This window comes from Schistosoma mansoni, chromosome 2 (assembly GCF_000237925.1).
Source record: "Schistosoma mansoni strain Puerto Rico chromosome 2, complete genome".
In the NCBI taxonomy this organism is placed as follows: domain Eukaryota; kingdom Metazoa; phylum Platyhelminthes; class Trematoda; order Strigeidida; family Schistosomatidae; genus Schistosoma; species Schistosoma mansoni.
The window spans coordinates 17699383-17716299 of NC_031496.1; the positions used below are offsets into that span (position 1 = coordinate 17699383).

The window sequence follows — 16917 nt, forward strand, 5'->3', positions numbered from 1 at the left end:
TATTTTTATTCTAAAAGGTAATTATTATGCAAAGTTACCCTCATCCAAATATTGTTGAAATGTTTGGATCCTATTTAATTGGTAATGAATTATGGGTGGCTATGGAATATTTAGAAGGTGGTGCACTAACCAATATTGTTACACGAACACTGTGAGTCATGAATATTTATTCGGTTTTTTTGAAGCACTTTTTTAAATTTCACTTACCATTATTTGTCTTTTCGGATACATCTACTTTTTCAAGAGTTGACATGAGAAATTATCACACGAAATGCTGTGCGATTTCAATGACTTAACAAGTGAATCAAGAAAACTGTGTGATGTTCAAAATAATCACCTTAATCACTAGTTTTTCAGATGATGCTGAGGAGTTTATTAGTTTCTCAATACATAGTTTTATCATAATGTTTGAAAACTAAATCAATGAAAAGCAAGTTCTCCTATACTACTGTTTGACTGTAATGTTTATTTCATAGTGTTCAAATAAGTACGAATTACCAAAAGGACATCATTCATGCTGATATCGTCTTGGAACCTCATTTAAGAGTATAGCAGTAAATTTAGTTTAGTGAAGAGTGTCTGATTGAGTGAAAAATGGTTGTACAATAAATTCTTCTTTATCATAATTTTGATACAAATACTGAATTGTCATTTGATAATCTTTACTTCTGTTTTTTATGCCTTTTATCACTTTCAGAAACGTAAACCATCTCTGATCTATTGTCTTATTATTTATTTTCCTTTTAAAGGCAATTTGCTATAGTGTACATTTCAATGATTTAATATTATTTAGTAGTGTAGACATTCTGTATATGTAATAAATTATTTTATTTAGTTATTTAATCACATATATATTGGTACAAAGGGCACCGGATACATATGCGCCACACAAAATAATGAGAATGGGAGGAGAAGAAAGATGTGTATATATAAAAGAAGGAAATAAAGAAAAGGAAAAGAGTAATGATGGGGAACTGAAATGTACAACCAGAAGAGCTCTCTCAGTTAAGAAAGTTATAGCCACTCTTTATGAAGAAAGTAAAAGAAGGTTACAGCAGGATCGCCACTGGCTTCTATTCTGAGCCATATCTGATAACGTCTCTAGCCACTGTGTTGCACCATCTCTCGGACCCCAGCCAGGGAATCGTGAAGGACCAACAGAAGCTAGCCCTTTCTTTTATACCACAACACCATGTCATACACTGACCTCCTCTCCGCGTTTTCCAACCACTCCCAGAGTTGGCAAATAATGTACGACGTGGAAGTCTCTGGGACGACATTCGTAAAACATGTCCAAGCCACCGAAGTCGGTGTTTCAAGATGGTGACACCAATTGAATTATCGTCTCTGCGCCCGAACACACGATGCCGAACCTCTGCATTACTAACATGGTGTTGCCACTGGATGTCAGCAATCCTTCGGAGATAACGATGATCGAACACAGAGAGACGTCTAACATCCTCAACTCGGAGAGGTCCGGTTTCACAAGCATAGAGCGAAACTACTTTCACCGACGCGTTGTAGATCCGACCTTTTACAGCCAGACTAACATCACGAAGGCGCCAAAGATGGCCCAGATTGGCATAAGCCGCTCTGGCTTTCATTATACGTGCATCAGTTTCATCACTCACGCCCCCACCAGCACTTATGTAGCTACCTAGATACACGAACTTCTCAACTACTTCGATCCCCTCACCATCTAGGGTGAGTACAGGATGAGAATCCTGCCAATCTTGTAGGAGTACCTTGCACTTGAAGGGTGCAAAGCACATGCCGTACCTGCGGACACTGATTGCCAACTGATTAGGTGCGGATTGCATGCCTTGGGCATTATCGCACAGTTAGACAATATCATCCGCATACTCGAGGTCGAGAAGTCGTTCTCCAGGCAGCAGATCCACACCGCCATTACTTACATCCATCAGAGCTGTTTCCAGGATGTCGTCGATGGCAAAGTTGAAGAGGAATGGTGAGATTGAGCAACCTTGCCTAACCCCGCTGCTCGAATGAAACAATTGAGAAAGGTGGTTGTATGTCCTCACTCTGCCTGAGGTGTTCGTATACAGGGCCTTTAAGATGTTAATGAACTTCTCAGGCACACCCTTCTTCAATAGACAATCCCAGAGAACAGTCCTGTCCAACGAATCGAAGGCAGCCCTGATATCAATAAACACTACGATTGTTGGCCTGCGATAAGTATGACGGTGTTCGATCATTTGGCGGAGGGTGAAGATGTGATCAATGCATCCTCGATCAGAACGGAAACCAGCCTGCTCCTCTCGAGTCAATCGTTCTCGGGTTTTAAACAACCTACGAAGAATGATAGAAGCCAATAGTTTGGACGCAATCGGAAGTAGACTTATCCCCCGATAGTTGTTACAGGAACAACTTCAACCCTTTTTAAAGGTAGGGACGACTATTGACTCATTCCATGATGTTGGAACACTTTCTTGCTCCCAAACCTTTGCAAACAACAACGTCAGTTCCATAGCCAGAAAGTCACCACCATCTTTAAAAAGAGCCGGAGGTAAGTCATCTGGGCCCGGTGATTTGTAACGTTTCAAGAGTTGGAGTTCCTTGCGGACTTCCGCCTCCTTTGATGGATCAGTCGTCACCGGTCATGGGGGGCAGGATAAACTGGTTGATGTTGCCGGAGCAGCAGGCCAGTTGAACTGCCCTTCGAAAAATTCTGCCCATCGTCGAAGACGTCGAGAGATGTTTGTGATTGGCATCCCGTCATCCTCGTAGATTGTTTCACTCACACCAGACTTCTTGCTGCCAGTGGCTCGGATGAGTTGGAAGAGCTTCCGGCAGTTACCAGATGCACCAATCTTTCACAATAATATATCGTGTTCACAGCAGTCTACCTAATTCCGTCAGACTGAGAATACTACAGATGGCTGAGGCAATTGCTATTCGGATCAAAAAGCCAGAGCTTGCCATCCAAAAGAAATATGTCCAGCCGCTCCTTTTATAATATGGTGACATTAATTTGATTAATGTTCATTTTTATATCTTAAACTTATTTTATTTACACATCTTACTAGTCATTCTTCTTATTATTATTATTATTCTTCTTACTATTATTATTATGCTTATCACACTTGCTAACCTTTTAGAGAAATTTATTCAGCATCCACCCCTATTTACTATATCTGACCTAATTCATATTATTCTACATATTACGTAATTTCTGATTTGTAATCCCATTGTTCTATCTCATCCCCATGTCAACTATATATATTCTGATAATTTATCTTACGATTTTATTTCACTTATAAACTGATTCAAGTTAACACTACATATTAGTCATCCCAACATTAACGATTCGATTTGATTTTATATGACAAACAACACTCCTTGATTCACATGTTACAGTTTCTTAAATGATGTACTCTGCATTAAACCTGGCCAATTTTATCTGGATTATTGATTTCATATATGCTGATTGACATGAATATTAGTTTATGCAATAATTTGACTGTATCGAATTTCATACAGTCGGTTCCTTTCACAAACTCGAAAAAACTGAGAATCACACTATTTGCAAAATACAGTTATGTAAGTGATTGGAAATAATTGAACATATTAGCTTGCATGTTATTAAAAAGAAAGCATCGAAATATAACGAACTCATCGTATTCTGCAATTACTGTTGTTATTCCCTGATCTCCTATCGTGTTAATTTTCCTAAAATAAATTATGAAAATTTTGAAATTGATTTCTTCTTATAAGTGAGATATTTAGCTAAATAATTTGGAAATATTTTTCTATTTACTTTTCCTTTAACTTATGACGTAACAAATCTCGAAATCACTGTAAGTTAACTAATTAGGTTATATGACTTTAATCATGAAAGCAGAGTGGATTCATCTTCAAAATGAAAATGATTTTTTGGTGATTAACATTTGATGTATTGTAGAATGTCAGAGAAACAGATAGCCACCATCTGTCGTGATGTACTTCGAGCGTTGGCGTTTCTGCATGACCATGGTATCATTCATAGAGATATCAAATCTGATTCTATTTTATTGTCAATCAATGGACGTGTAAAGCTTTCAGACTTTGGATTTTGTGCAAGAGTAAGTTATAATATGAAAGTATGTATATATGTTGTTTCCGTATAACTTCAAAATGCAAACTTTAAGTGTTTATTTCATTATGTTCGGAAACGTTTCCTTTCTACTTCAATCGATTCTGATTTGAGCCTTCATTGTTCACTACTTTTAAATGAATAGTCAGACAAAGTGTCTGGACAAAACTTTGAAAATATTTGAATTTCAGTCATTCAGATTATTTCAATTATAATTTATTCTTAACTATTTTTGTTTCAGCGATAATTTTCTCAACATTATCATCCTCTTTATATTTTGAACAACAGATCGTATGACTTTTATGTGAGCTTCATACCAAATTTCATTTTTATATCTATCCTGAAATAAACAAAAGTATTTTTATTATTTCACAAGAGATATCCAAAAAATTGAACATATTATCAAAATCTTTCAAGTATAACTAACTTGAATTGTCTTTGCAACTTAGTCCTACATAAGGTCGATAGTGGCCCGAACAACCACATATTAACGTCTGTGACTTTGAAGCTGGGTTACACGGTATCAAATACCCAAGGGATTATAAGTTCCCTAAATATTTCAGGTACAACTCGCTAACGAGTGCCAAATTGGGAAAAACAAATAGGTTCACGGTATACAATCACCTACATCCAACCACCACCTAGGTCGATTTATGAATACAGAGTTCGAGTTTTAATAATCGACCGGAAGAATGAATCAATTTACTAAGCTGATTTTGTGTAAACACTTTCTGATGGCAGCCAAATTGTAGAACTGTCATAAAATATAATCATAAGTGTTCATTCATTCAACAGTTAAATCTCAGATAAATGTAATAAATCATGCGAAAAAACAATGTTGTTTTTATTTCAGTGTTATATTGAGAATTTAGAATAGTAGTATTTTATTAAGCAACGAAGCAATTGTAAAATGTTCACGAGCTATTGCGAACCAAAAAAATAATGGACGGTTATTTGGTCCTAACATTACCTTCCTTAGTAATCCAATTATTTATATATTACGGTGAACGTTACTTAGTCCACTTCAACTGATCTTTCCTTGTTATACCAGGCAAATCAAGTAGGGTGAGCATATTTTCTCTAATATTTATGAATAAACATTTTGAACCATGTTTTTGTGTAAGACAAAATGTTGCACTTCTGTTAACTACTTTCAATTCACAAAAACAGAACTTAGGAGCCACTGAATTTTATGTATCTGTAAGAAATACCGTACTGTTATGTTTTTACAATGTTTACAATTTTTCCCATGGTTATGTTTAACTGATACCTGTGAACAACTGCCCGAATTCCAAGCATCTGTTTATTGTGCATTTATATCAAGGTCTCTCCTGATCAACCTCGAAGGCGTAGTCTTGTAGGAACACCATATTGGATGTCCCCTGAGGTGATCAGTCGATTACCTTATAACACATCTGTTGATGTATGGTCAATGGGTGTCTTATTAATTGAAATGGTTGATGGCGAACCAACATTTTTTAACGAACCACCATTACGCGCAATGAGAAATATTCAAAGAGATGCTATTCCCCATTTAATGTATCCTCACAAGGTATGAATGGTATATGTTTGGCTTTTGGTGCATATTTTGCAACTGTTACTGTTTTTTAAACATTATGTTTGTACCCATTTATTATTGACTGATTTGCTTACTGATGAAAAAAATCTATGATGAGGTGTATTTAATTTTGAAATCTTTTGAAACACATAGAAACATTAAATAAAAAAACTACTGCTCTACTAAACTGTTTAGGCTTAGAACGTCACGTAAATGCTAATTCTAGACTCAACACCATTACAAGAATTAAGGAATAAAGATATATTAGGATGGTGTTCATCAACCGATATGTTGAAGTCCATTGATTCATATTTTAGCATTCCCGTTAATCTGAAATATAAGTAACTCACATTTTATATAAATGATATGTGATTCCTATACAATTAGCTTGGTTAAGTACCAAAGTCATTATAACCATATAGTTAAAGAGTTGGGGAATTTCATCATAACTTTTACCAATGGTGAGCAGACAATTCAAGTTGCACGTTTTGCTGAGTTGTCACGTGTAGGGTTAACAAGATAGTTATACTAAAGTGATACGGAAACATTCATAATCGTGCTATTTTATCAGTTGATTAAAGCTCATATGTAGATGTTTAACTGCCAACTTAATGCTCTACAAATCAAGCATAGATTTGGATGCACACTAGTCTAAAGTGGCATAATCAGAAAAATTAGTTCTCTTTTAATTTATCTTTTACGACCGTATTTCAAATCACATTTCCTGTGTCACATTAGTCCCCTACATACAAGTAAGAATTGCGAAAAATATACTCCTCAGAAGTCAACAGTTATCAGTCATCACACAATAACTATCGTCAGGTTTGCTGATTAGTTATTTGAAAATCTCATCATTTTATCTAAAATGTTTTATTGAATAATTCTCTATTTACTACCTATTGTATAGAAACTTTTAAAAAAAACAACTCTTTCTTATATTTCAGTCATCTAGGAAACTAAATTCATTTCTTGGACTAATGTTAGTTCGTGATCCATTCAGAAGAGCAACAGCTGCTCAACTTTTATTACATCCATTTCTATTATTAGCGGGTTCCAGTGATTGCCTTCTACCATTATTATATCATTCAAATATTGTTTCATGAGATTCAAGATAATATATATGTGAATCCCGATGGAAACATTTGGATACAATGCAATAATTAAATCAATATGTTTTTCTTCTAAATCAAATGACAACTTTATATGAATCGATAAGAATGAATAAAATTGCAATTTTCTTTTTTTTCATCAATGTGAAATTAAGAGATACTCTACTCATTCTATAATGATCTGTATACTAAGAGTAAATAAAATGGAAATGGAAATTTCTATATCATTGCAATTCTTAGTACAACTACTGTCATTTCCACAAATTCTCTTAAAGAAAATATAGAAATATATATATGTCAAATTATAACTTATCTCTACATTTAACTGTTAATGATACAGTTATGTACAGCATAAGCACACTGTAATAGACTACATTGTGTTAATAAATGAACTTAGCATTTTGATGGGATATTACCAATCAATGATTCTTATAACTTTCCGTTCGTTTTTTTGTATTTTTTTTAAAAATAAAAAAATAAAAGAAGTACAAACTTATTTACTATGCTCAGTCTTTCATGGTTTGGTTATTCTCTTACTTTTTATACAGTTTACCCTTTTCTTATATACATATATATATATATATATATATATACACCTATACTTTTTGGTTCTTTGTTCACCTTATCAAAATTACAAAATAGAGAGAGAAAAAAAGTATTGTTGAATTTATTTTTAAAGATAATGTTTTTTGTTTCTTGACTGTTTGTGTATATGTGTAGGTGATTGGTTAAAATTTGGCCGATCAAATGACTTGATCAATTTTTTTTATCATTTTTATTTTATGAAAACAGATCGGGTGATCTTTCAAATGATCAAACAAAAAAAGAAAAAGATAAGAATGAGTTGATTTTTGTAAAAAACTTATATCAATATCATAAATACATAAATATGCACAATATTATTCTTTCTCGTTGTACATAATGAATATGTATATTTTACTATGTTCAGATTATTGTCTAAAATCACCGCACTCTTCTATATGCCGTTTTGTTTATCTCTTTTCAGCTATTCTTTTTTTTCTTTCTCAAATGTTGTTCTATAATGTCTCCTTTTTCTTTTTTTTTAAAAAACAAAGTCTGTTTTTTCTGAAATACTTCGTTTTTAATTAAGGCACTTTGATTGTGTAAGTTATTATTTTGATAAAAATAAAATGAAAAGTCTATTTAATTTACAAACATGGTGAACAAAGATGGATAGTGGCTAGCAGTGGAATCCAGGACGCGCGTTTCGTCCTATTTGGGACTCGTCAACTGGATGTACCTGCATCTCAGAGTTAATGTTCACTGTGGGACTCGAACCCAGTACCTTTCGCTTCAAACGCCATTGCGTTATCCACTCGGCCACTGAGTCCTGATAGCCACTTGCTTCAACTTCACCTCATTGCACAAGCACATATGCCAATTAGAGACTGACCAGTTGCAGTCCTAAAACATCATCGGGAAGATCCAAACAAACAATACTAAGTATATTTCTATTTAATTTACTTTAGAAAGAAAATTTTTATTTTTTTTTATTTTTCAATACCATAAAGGTAGGCTTATCATAAGGTTTAATAAAGTATTGACTATCATCTCTGAAAATCTAAATGGAGGTCTAAAAGTGTTGAAAATATGTTTCTTCAGTCAGCGTTCTTAATAAATTTATATTTTGATTTGACTTATAAGATTTACTAAGGATTATTTGCTTTTTGAATAATTTCGAGAAATTTCCAAAATTCTACTGTCAACAGATGCCCTCCAGATGATCATCAACTTCATATACTTTGGCTTAGAATAGAATTCTATTGTATCACCAAATTCTTGTTTATTCACGAATTGCATTTGGCAAAATGTTTGAAAGTTAGTTAGAAAGCCGAAACAGTGGGCTTCGTGAATGACGATAAAAATGTGTATTTATAGAACGCCCAACATAAAATTAAACAGATTTGACAATATGAAAATCTATTTGATGTATTTAAATTATTTATTCTTATTACTTTTTGATAGGATATTTAGTGGTCCATTGATCTGACTACAATTCGATCGTATACTGACGTTAATGAAACCCTCGTATATAATTATCAACATAATTCGCTCTAGAGAACAACGGAATAAAATAAGTCAAGTATGAGAGTAGATTTGAGATACATATTTTCGATACACGCGTTGATGCAGACAAACAGTTGGAGAATCGGATCAAAGAAGTAGACCGGAGAACGCAAATGTGCCAGCTCGATTTGATAACACGTGATTCAATGTTTGTAGTCAAACAAAACTAACCAAAAGACGTACAATGAACAGAATAATAGTTGAACACAGGCTTTAATAAAAACATCTAGGTTAATAAGCGAATAATCAACAGAGACTGAGACCTCTGTTAATTGTGAAATGTGAGTACAACTAATTACGTTGCATAACTTCACTTCACTTTCGTTTGACCTGATAAGTCTCCTCCATTCTTATCAAAAATCAATAATAATGATGATCATTATTAACCAATGTTTTATGAAATTCAATTTTGTAAATTGGTATATATTCCGTGACAGTTGTTCCTTTTTTAATAAGAAGAACACGTGTCAACAGAAGAAAATATTCTACAGTACTATATACAAGACAATATGTCTACTGATCAACTATATTTTACAGCGAAAACCACTATACAATATGGTAAAGTTAAACAATTCCAGTTTGTCTTAATAATCACATCAGTTTCAGTGATGATCTACTTTGTCTTCAGTTGTTGTCATGGTAAGTTGTGTCATCTTTAATTCTTTTACAAATTTCCTAAATCTAAATTTCATGTCATCTTCATCAGTACGGTGAATTTTAATTTCGCCTAATTGTTAGGCGTTATATAGTCTGTTCTATGAATAGAATAATCCTCCAGTCATTGCAATTGAGGTTTCTTATACTTGTAGTTTTCTTTCTGATTTGTAATTCACTGAGTTGATAGGCACTTCAGCATTAAACAGGTGGAAAAGAGACACAATGGACTTGTAGAATGACACAAGATTTTTTGAATTTGTATTCTCCAAACAAAATAATCGTAGATGATATTTCATATAACTTGTACTGTTTGACAATCATAATGCCATCACATTACATAAACCTGAGTATGTGTACCCACTATCAAAATCGTATTATAGGTTTTGACCTATTCATTTTATTTCTATGTGAGGTAACTCGTTATAGGGATCAGTTAGAAAACTAAATTTTGCATGATACAGATTTATCATATTTGCATGAACTATGTGCACTAATGATGTTTAAAATGAATTTATACCTCACAGTTTGTATTCATATCAGTCAAATCAGTGCCTAAGTCAATGTCATTTTGCAACAATCACCTCGATGACATGAAGGTAGTTAGTGAGATATCGAATAGTTAATCGGTAAACTCCTCGGTGAATACAGTCACTTGAAAATCATGTGTGGTATCTTAGTTGATAACGAAAAATGAGATTGTCTCTAGTAATGCAACAATGGACTAATGGTATTAAAAATTATAATTCGTTTAAAGATGAGAGGATAGACCTAGATTCCGTTGGAGCAATATGTATAAAGTCTCCAGTTATTATAAATGACAGTGGGTTATAATTTGGCAGATGTTAAATTTTTCACTAAATGTTCATGATCCTTATATGTCTGATTGAAATAAAGATCACGAATATGACTAAATTCGTCACAAAGATATCTCTTTATATGGTTTAAACTATGAAAACAGTGTGACTTGGAACACGAGACATGAACCAATTCTCTAAGCAGCCTATAGCAGTTGTATAATGGACTGTCAACGTAGAGGATGTGTCACGTGTACGCAAGACAAAGAAATCAAAACACTGACTTTGAGGTTAAACACAAAATGTTTCAAATTTCTTCAATTTTCTCAGTATTGAGATCGGTTAGTGTTATGGGATTACGGAGAAATAACTCACTGTTATTTCACATTGCATTGACGGTTTTGTATCTGTATTTCCGAATTCAATGGAACTGGTGAAGAATAAACATGACTACCTGAAGAACTTTAATACAAATGATCAAAATGACCTGTATAATGTCACAAATATATCTCTTTAGATAGTACGAACTATGACTATCAGTAGGATTCAGAACATGCGTCCTCAATTAGGCTGTCAGTGGCATCCATCTTCTCTTCATAAACCTGTGAAGTATTGAGGTATTCAGAACAGGATTCACATATCCCAACTAACACTGACCAACTTCTAGTCGAGATACCAACAACAGGATAATACCAACCATTGTGAATTGAATTTCTTGACACAGCATGAACTGATACTTATTATCAGAATAATTTGCGCCGATCTTGTTTTGTGAGCTAAGGTGATAAATTCAATTTGTGTGTAGATAGACTAACGTTTATACATGTAAATATGTAATAATGTAAATCTTTCTATTCAATCTGAATTAGTGTTTTGTTAAGACGTTATTTTGTTTTCTCATAGGAATAGCACTGTCTCAGACTTCAAGTCAGAATGCAACCACCGGTTTGCATACTATGGATCCATGTGAAAAATTTTATCTTTATGCATGCACAGAGTGGGAGAGAAACAATCCAATACCGAGTAATGAACGGGATATTAACACTTTTAAACAGGTCGAAATAGCCACTGACCAATACTTCTATAACATCATTGGCAAGTATTTTCATATTGCCAACAATATGATATGATTGTGTTTATATATATATATTGCTATTATTTTATTAAGAAATGACTATAAAAATGGAACTAATCACTTCAAGTAGTATCTGATGCTGAGATTCACCTGAAGAGCAATGAAGGATTTTTCAACTGAAGAAGAAGTTAACAGATAATCAGGGATTACTGAATGCCTCATTCGAATATTTGTAATAGAGTGTGATTAATCAGACGAATAAAACTAGTCATGATCAAGTTGAATAACTCTATACACTTTCTAACGAGCTACTACATATATGTTCTCTAAATCGCTTCTCATGCACGATTACTTTCAGCATGTGATCTGGAATTCTCACTCAATACTATTTGAATAAGTTTAATATAACTAGGATTGTAAGGCGTACAATTTATGAACATGACTAGGCTATATTAGAAGATTGGTTCAACGATGTGTTTTGTTTTCGGCAAATTCATTTTTAATGCTGCACAGTCGCAATTGTGTACTCGTTTTTCAAAATGATAATAATTACAATGATAGTTATTAGAAAATTATGTTAAACATGGTACCAGTGGGACAGAATAAATAACTGTATTATCTTGTCGTGCTGATCCTTTCTTTCCCAACTACAATTTCCTCATTCATCTTCTTAATAAATATTCAAGCCATTAACAATAAAACTATTATCTGTTTCCATTGATAAGAATAACATCTTGATAGTGCCATTTATTCTACCTCACTGTTACCATGTTTAACATAATTTCATTATCACTATTATTGTAATTATCACCATTTTGAAAAATGAGTACACATTCGCGATTGCGCAGCTTCGAAAATGAATTTTCCGAATGGAAGACAATTTGTCTAACCAATCTTCATCATCTTAAATCTTAGTGGATATATTCCGTGTACCTATTTCATGAGCAATATGTTTCACATTGTCTCTGTTCATATGATTTGTAAATTTATTTGATTTCTTCACTACCCAATTACAATTCTCACAAACATCGACTTTTTCAAATCAAGCTAACAAGTCATATGCCTTGGATGATCCCCACCTGTCTACTACTCGCAAATTTTACGAAGCTTGTATAAAAGGTCCTTATGATTCAAATGATCATGTTAGAGATCAGTTGCGTCAGTTAATTTCGATGGCATTCGGTGAATGGGATTTATTGACATCTCTTTCAACAAATGTGACAAATACATCTAAGGCTGCCAGAAATATTCTAAATTTGAGTCTGACTGATTTATACCTACCACTGATAAGCACAACAGGGCATTCACCCTTATTTTCATTGGATATCGATCAAGAGAATCGAGCGATTCGAGTAAGTTGAATTCATAATGTATATGGACAGCAGTTCATGTGTTATAAAATGACACAATTAAACACCATCCAACTATCCAATAAAATACATACTGTTTATATTGTTCCGACTGAATAGTAAGGACAATGCGATCATTTAGCCATAATAATCAACCAGTAATGGAATGATGACACAATGACAAGCGAAACAACACTACGATATATTATTCACATAAACTAAACTAAATAGTCTGACTAACTAGAAACCCGAGTGCTAAATTATCAGAATAGTTTCCTGAATTACATACATCAAATTGTATGAGACATGCTGTTTATGAGGGTATTGAAGCTAATAGTAAGTGATTATTTAAAAAATGTGTATCAATCTTCAATGGATATTGTGAATTTGATTGTCATTTATCACTTCCCACTCGTGATAAGTTAACGGAATCTGATCATCCTTATGTCTGTATTACTGAAATGCAAAGTCATACTATAGGGTATTGAAGCTAATAGTAAGTGATTATTTAAAAAATATGTATCAATCTTCAATGGATATTGTGAATTTGATTGTCATTTATTACTTCCCACTCGTGATAAGTTAACGGAATCTGATCATCCTTATGTCTGTATTACTGAAATGCAAAGTACATAATACATAATAATACATATTATGTGACCTCAAATCATAAAACATAACTGAAGTAAGCGAATCATGAACTATGAATGTTTTATCACTATATACTTGCCAGAACTTGAAAAGGAAAATCACTGATATCATGATAGCAAAAATGGCTTGTTGACATGTGCCAACTAACTCAAGGTATACGGCATCATTCTGGTTATTTCCAACAACTTAATATTGATACATTATGTGCGAGATCTCGGTTCAGTTTGATTGATTACTTCATTGTGCATTTGATCAACACCATTAAATAGAAACTCTTCACAGGAATTAACAATCCAATAATATTTCAGTTGTAAGAGAAACGTGTAGTACTCCAGTATTGCAGTGTAATTCTGTATTTTCACTTTATAGTGGAGAACGAATAAAATGAATTGTAAGTTCACAGCACAGAAAAATTTTTCATAGGAGGAAGACGCAATTAGTTGATTCTCCTTGTAACCAATACTTCTGAAATACACTTCAGTAAACCAAACCCATGTCTGGTGGTCGAATTCTAAAAGTTGGACCGAACAGACAATTTAGAATCAATCAGTCGATTAGAATAGTCTTTCGTTATTTATTTGCCATGAATTACGTAGATATCGTCTTGGATCGTGGAAAGATAAATCATCTTTATAATTAGAAACAAACTATGGAATCGGTGGTAATTTCATCGACTACTACCACAACATCTTCCAAGAATACACTTTATACTAATAACGAGTTGACCATTATTTGGTTTACCACTAATTCACATATGACAATTTCGAAATTCCCATGACTTGGAAATACCACAGAGCAAAACGTTTGAGAAATAGGTAGTTCATGCGAATATTCAATAAATTTTCACCCGACTATCAAAATATATATGGATATGGTAGAATTCAGATATCATCTAAATATCTGTAAACGATTTGGGGAACCAGTTATTCTTTCGAGTATTTTTGGCTGTAGGTTTTGTTATTTGATAAATGCTAACCATAATGCTGTATACTCCCACTTTCCCAGTCTCCTTTCAAATATTTTATGAAATTGGGTTTCTTTATCTGTTACATAATATGTTGAATGCTGATAAATTCGGACTTTTCCTTATATCGTCGCATTCTTATCAATCTGCATGAATTCTAATATAATTTTACTTCTATCAGATCTCTTCAGGTCAGCTAACTTCAGATCAAAGTCTCATGAAGAAGGAGGTAATTTGCAGATTATATTAGTCATTCTCAATGTTAAATTTACTGGTATGGAACATAATTTATTGTCCATTGTATTATTCGTTAAATTCATGAGACATTAGATGGATGTCAATAATCTGAGTGTACTATATTTCCGTTTACTGAAATCCACAAATCGTAACACAGATTATTATACGATATCCAAATAGCATATTTGTAATTTCACACTGAGTAGAAAATTGAATTTCTGACAATTTGCGACTTTGTGTAAGTCACTTCTTCAGAGAGTGATAATTCTTAAATTAAATTAACACGATCTTAGTTATTACAAACAGACAAAAGGTGAATGTTTGGTTAAATGAAAGCCAGGTCACATCCAAAATCTCACATCATTTCACGTCATTTCAGTCAAAGTATTCTGTGTGATCAATATTCTAGGAATGACCAAGATTGAATTTGATAACACGTTCATTTATTCAGAAAAAACAGATGTGGTCACTCTGACCGAAATCTTTACATGGAACCGATTCTTTATTTCAAACGTATAATTGTTAGGCAGTTATGTACGTACATTAGTCGACATATTTAGAAATTATAGCTGTCAAGATAAAAATTACAAACCAGTTGTGTATTATAGATGTGTCATCAAAGTTTGATAATGTCTTGGTTATCACATTCACAATAATTTCAATTTTGTATCATCTTTTCATAACAAAATATACTTCATTTCTTCCTTCAAATAGAATGGAGTGTCAAACATGAAGGATATGCTTTATGTATCAGCTGATTCACTAAATATGAAAGTGTCACAGTATTCGAAACTTCATGGTGCTTTTCAGTTATTTGACCGTCTAGTTAATGTAAGTTACCTAATGTTTGTTGTGACTTACTTTCTAATAAATGATGTTGACTATTACATGATTTAAGTTATACACTCCACATGAATGTCTAGTTGTAATACACAGAGATATCAGTTGTTGAAAAGTTATGAGTCCTTTATTCACTAAACACAATATGTGACGGCGAACTGGAAGTGGTATTATCTCAATCAGACAGTCGTTACCAATGAAAATAAATGATGAGGGGACAGTAAATAATTCTTGAAAGTTGAAACCGTAGACAAAACTCACTCATATGAACATAACCTGCTCACCCAGAAACTTGAAGGTATTAGGTTTGATATTGGCACACCGAAACGTATACACTACTTGAAGAGTGAATAGATACCATGCTGACCTCAAATCTATTACTGTTCATCAGCAGTAGTCATTCCGTTCAGTAAATTATCCCCACATCCTCCTGAAAGTACACTGACTACTGAATATACGCGATCACCAAACTCTGGGATTTATGTTTCATCTGACATTGCCAGGTCAGTGAACGATCTGCTAACAAGAAAGTAATACTAAACGACGATAAAACTGATTTTTCAGATAAATGCATTTGATAGGTTTTCATCGTTTCAAATCAAACGGTTCATTAGTCGGTTCTCATAACAGTAATGAAAAATATCTTCTGAAAGTTATTCCATTCGTAGTTGGTGCAATAAAATCACTTATGTAAGAGAAACTCACTCCATGGAATCCGTGCAAAAAATATTGAAATATCGTATTCAGTTTCTTTATATACCAACCGAAGTCTCTTGAAATGTTCCTGACAGAATTAATCAAACACTAGTTGCGCAAACCTATTTCAACTTACCTACACGATAATCACAATCAGTTGAAGATTCAACCAGTGTATCACTGACTCTACTATACGCTATTTAATATCATTTAAACAAGATATATAAAATGCTCATTAGTTGGGAAATTCTGTTTCCATGCTTTACAAAATTCTAATTTCAACATTAAACACATTATCTGTTTCATATCATATACAAATTAGGGTTTGGTTATTTCCATGTACTTATTCTTTGTTTCGGTTTTGTTTCTCAGGCTTTCTTGGATCCACAAACATCCACACCATTTAAAACAAACCAATCGGTTAGCATTGAAGAATTAAAGGCCATTTGTCCACCGGTAAATCCATTTATATCCTTTCAAACTGCATAAAAATAAAAAGATATAAATAAAAATCTTCTATTGATTTTTAGATTCCACTAGACGAAAGGTTGAAACCAGTCATTTTGGTCGATTATTAGATGATACCAAATTAAATTGAATATCTTTGTGATGTAGAGAAATATAAATGGTTTCCCATTTCGACTAAACATATACTTGTTAAATCATGATTCAGACACTTTCTAAACTAACATTAAACGAGCTTACATCTCAATATGGTGCACATGCTATCGAGTCACCTAGACTGGTTGTGGCATTGCAACTTTATCGATAGAATTCAATATCGACAGCAGTGGGACCTAACACAA

At 33.2% G+C, this 16917-nt stretch overlaps 2 protein-coding genes and 1 non-coding gene across 3 annotated transcripts in view; 2 read left to right on the forward strand and 1 right to left on the reverse strand.

The window, feature by feature from the left end:
- Nucleotides 1-5651, forward strand: part of Smp_155140 (protein kinase) — a gene marked incomplete at both ends in the record, with an annotated part of 31956 nt that extends 26305 nt beyond the window's left edge. Inside the window, 3 exons of the mRNA XM_018795934.1 lie at nt 18-151; nt 3923-4082; nt 5418-5651. Coding sequence (XP_018650196.1) covers nt 18-151; nt 3923-4082; nt 5418-5651 — 528 coding nt within the window. The remainder of the gene's footprint in view (nt 1-17; nt 152-3922; nt 4083-5417) is intronic.
- A 2390-nt stretch (nt 5652-8041) lies between these two features.
- Smp_tRNA_00361_Pseudo_TTG.1.1 lies at nt 8042-8108 on the reverse strand. The gene has a single exon. It is a non-coding gene (tRNA).
- Nucleotides 8109-10213: 2105 nt separating this feature from the next.
- The window catches only part of Smp_122860 (family M13 non-peptidase homologue (M13 family)), a gene marked incomplete at both ends in the record, with an annotated part of 57806 nt that continues 51102 nt past the window's right edge, over nt 10214-16917 (forward strand). Inside the window, 4 exons of the mRNA XM_018795935.1 lie at nt 10214-10325; nt 12422-12726; nt 15290-15406; nt 16484-16567. Coding sequence (XP_018650197.1) covers nt 10214-10325; nt 12422-12726; nt 15290-15406; nt 16484-16567 — 618 coding nt within the window. The remainder of the gene's footprint in view (nt 10326-12421; nt 12727-15289; nt 15407-16483; nt 16568-16917) is intronic.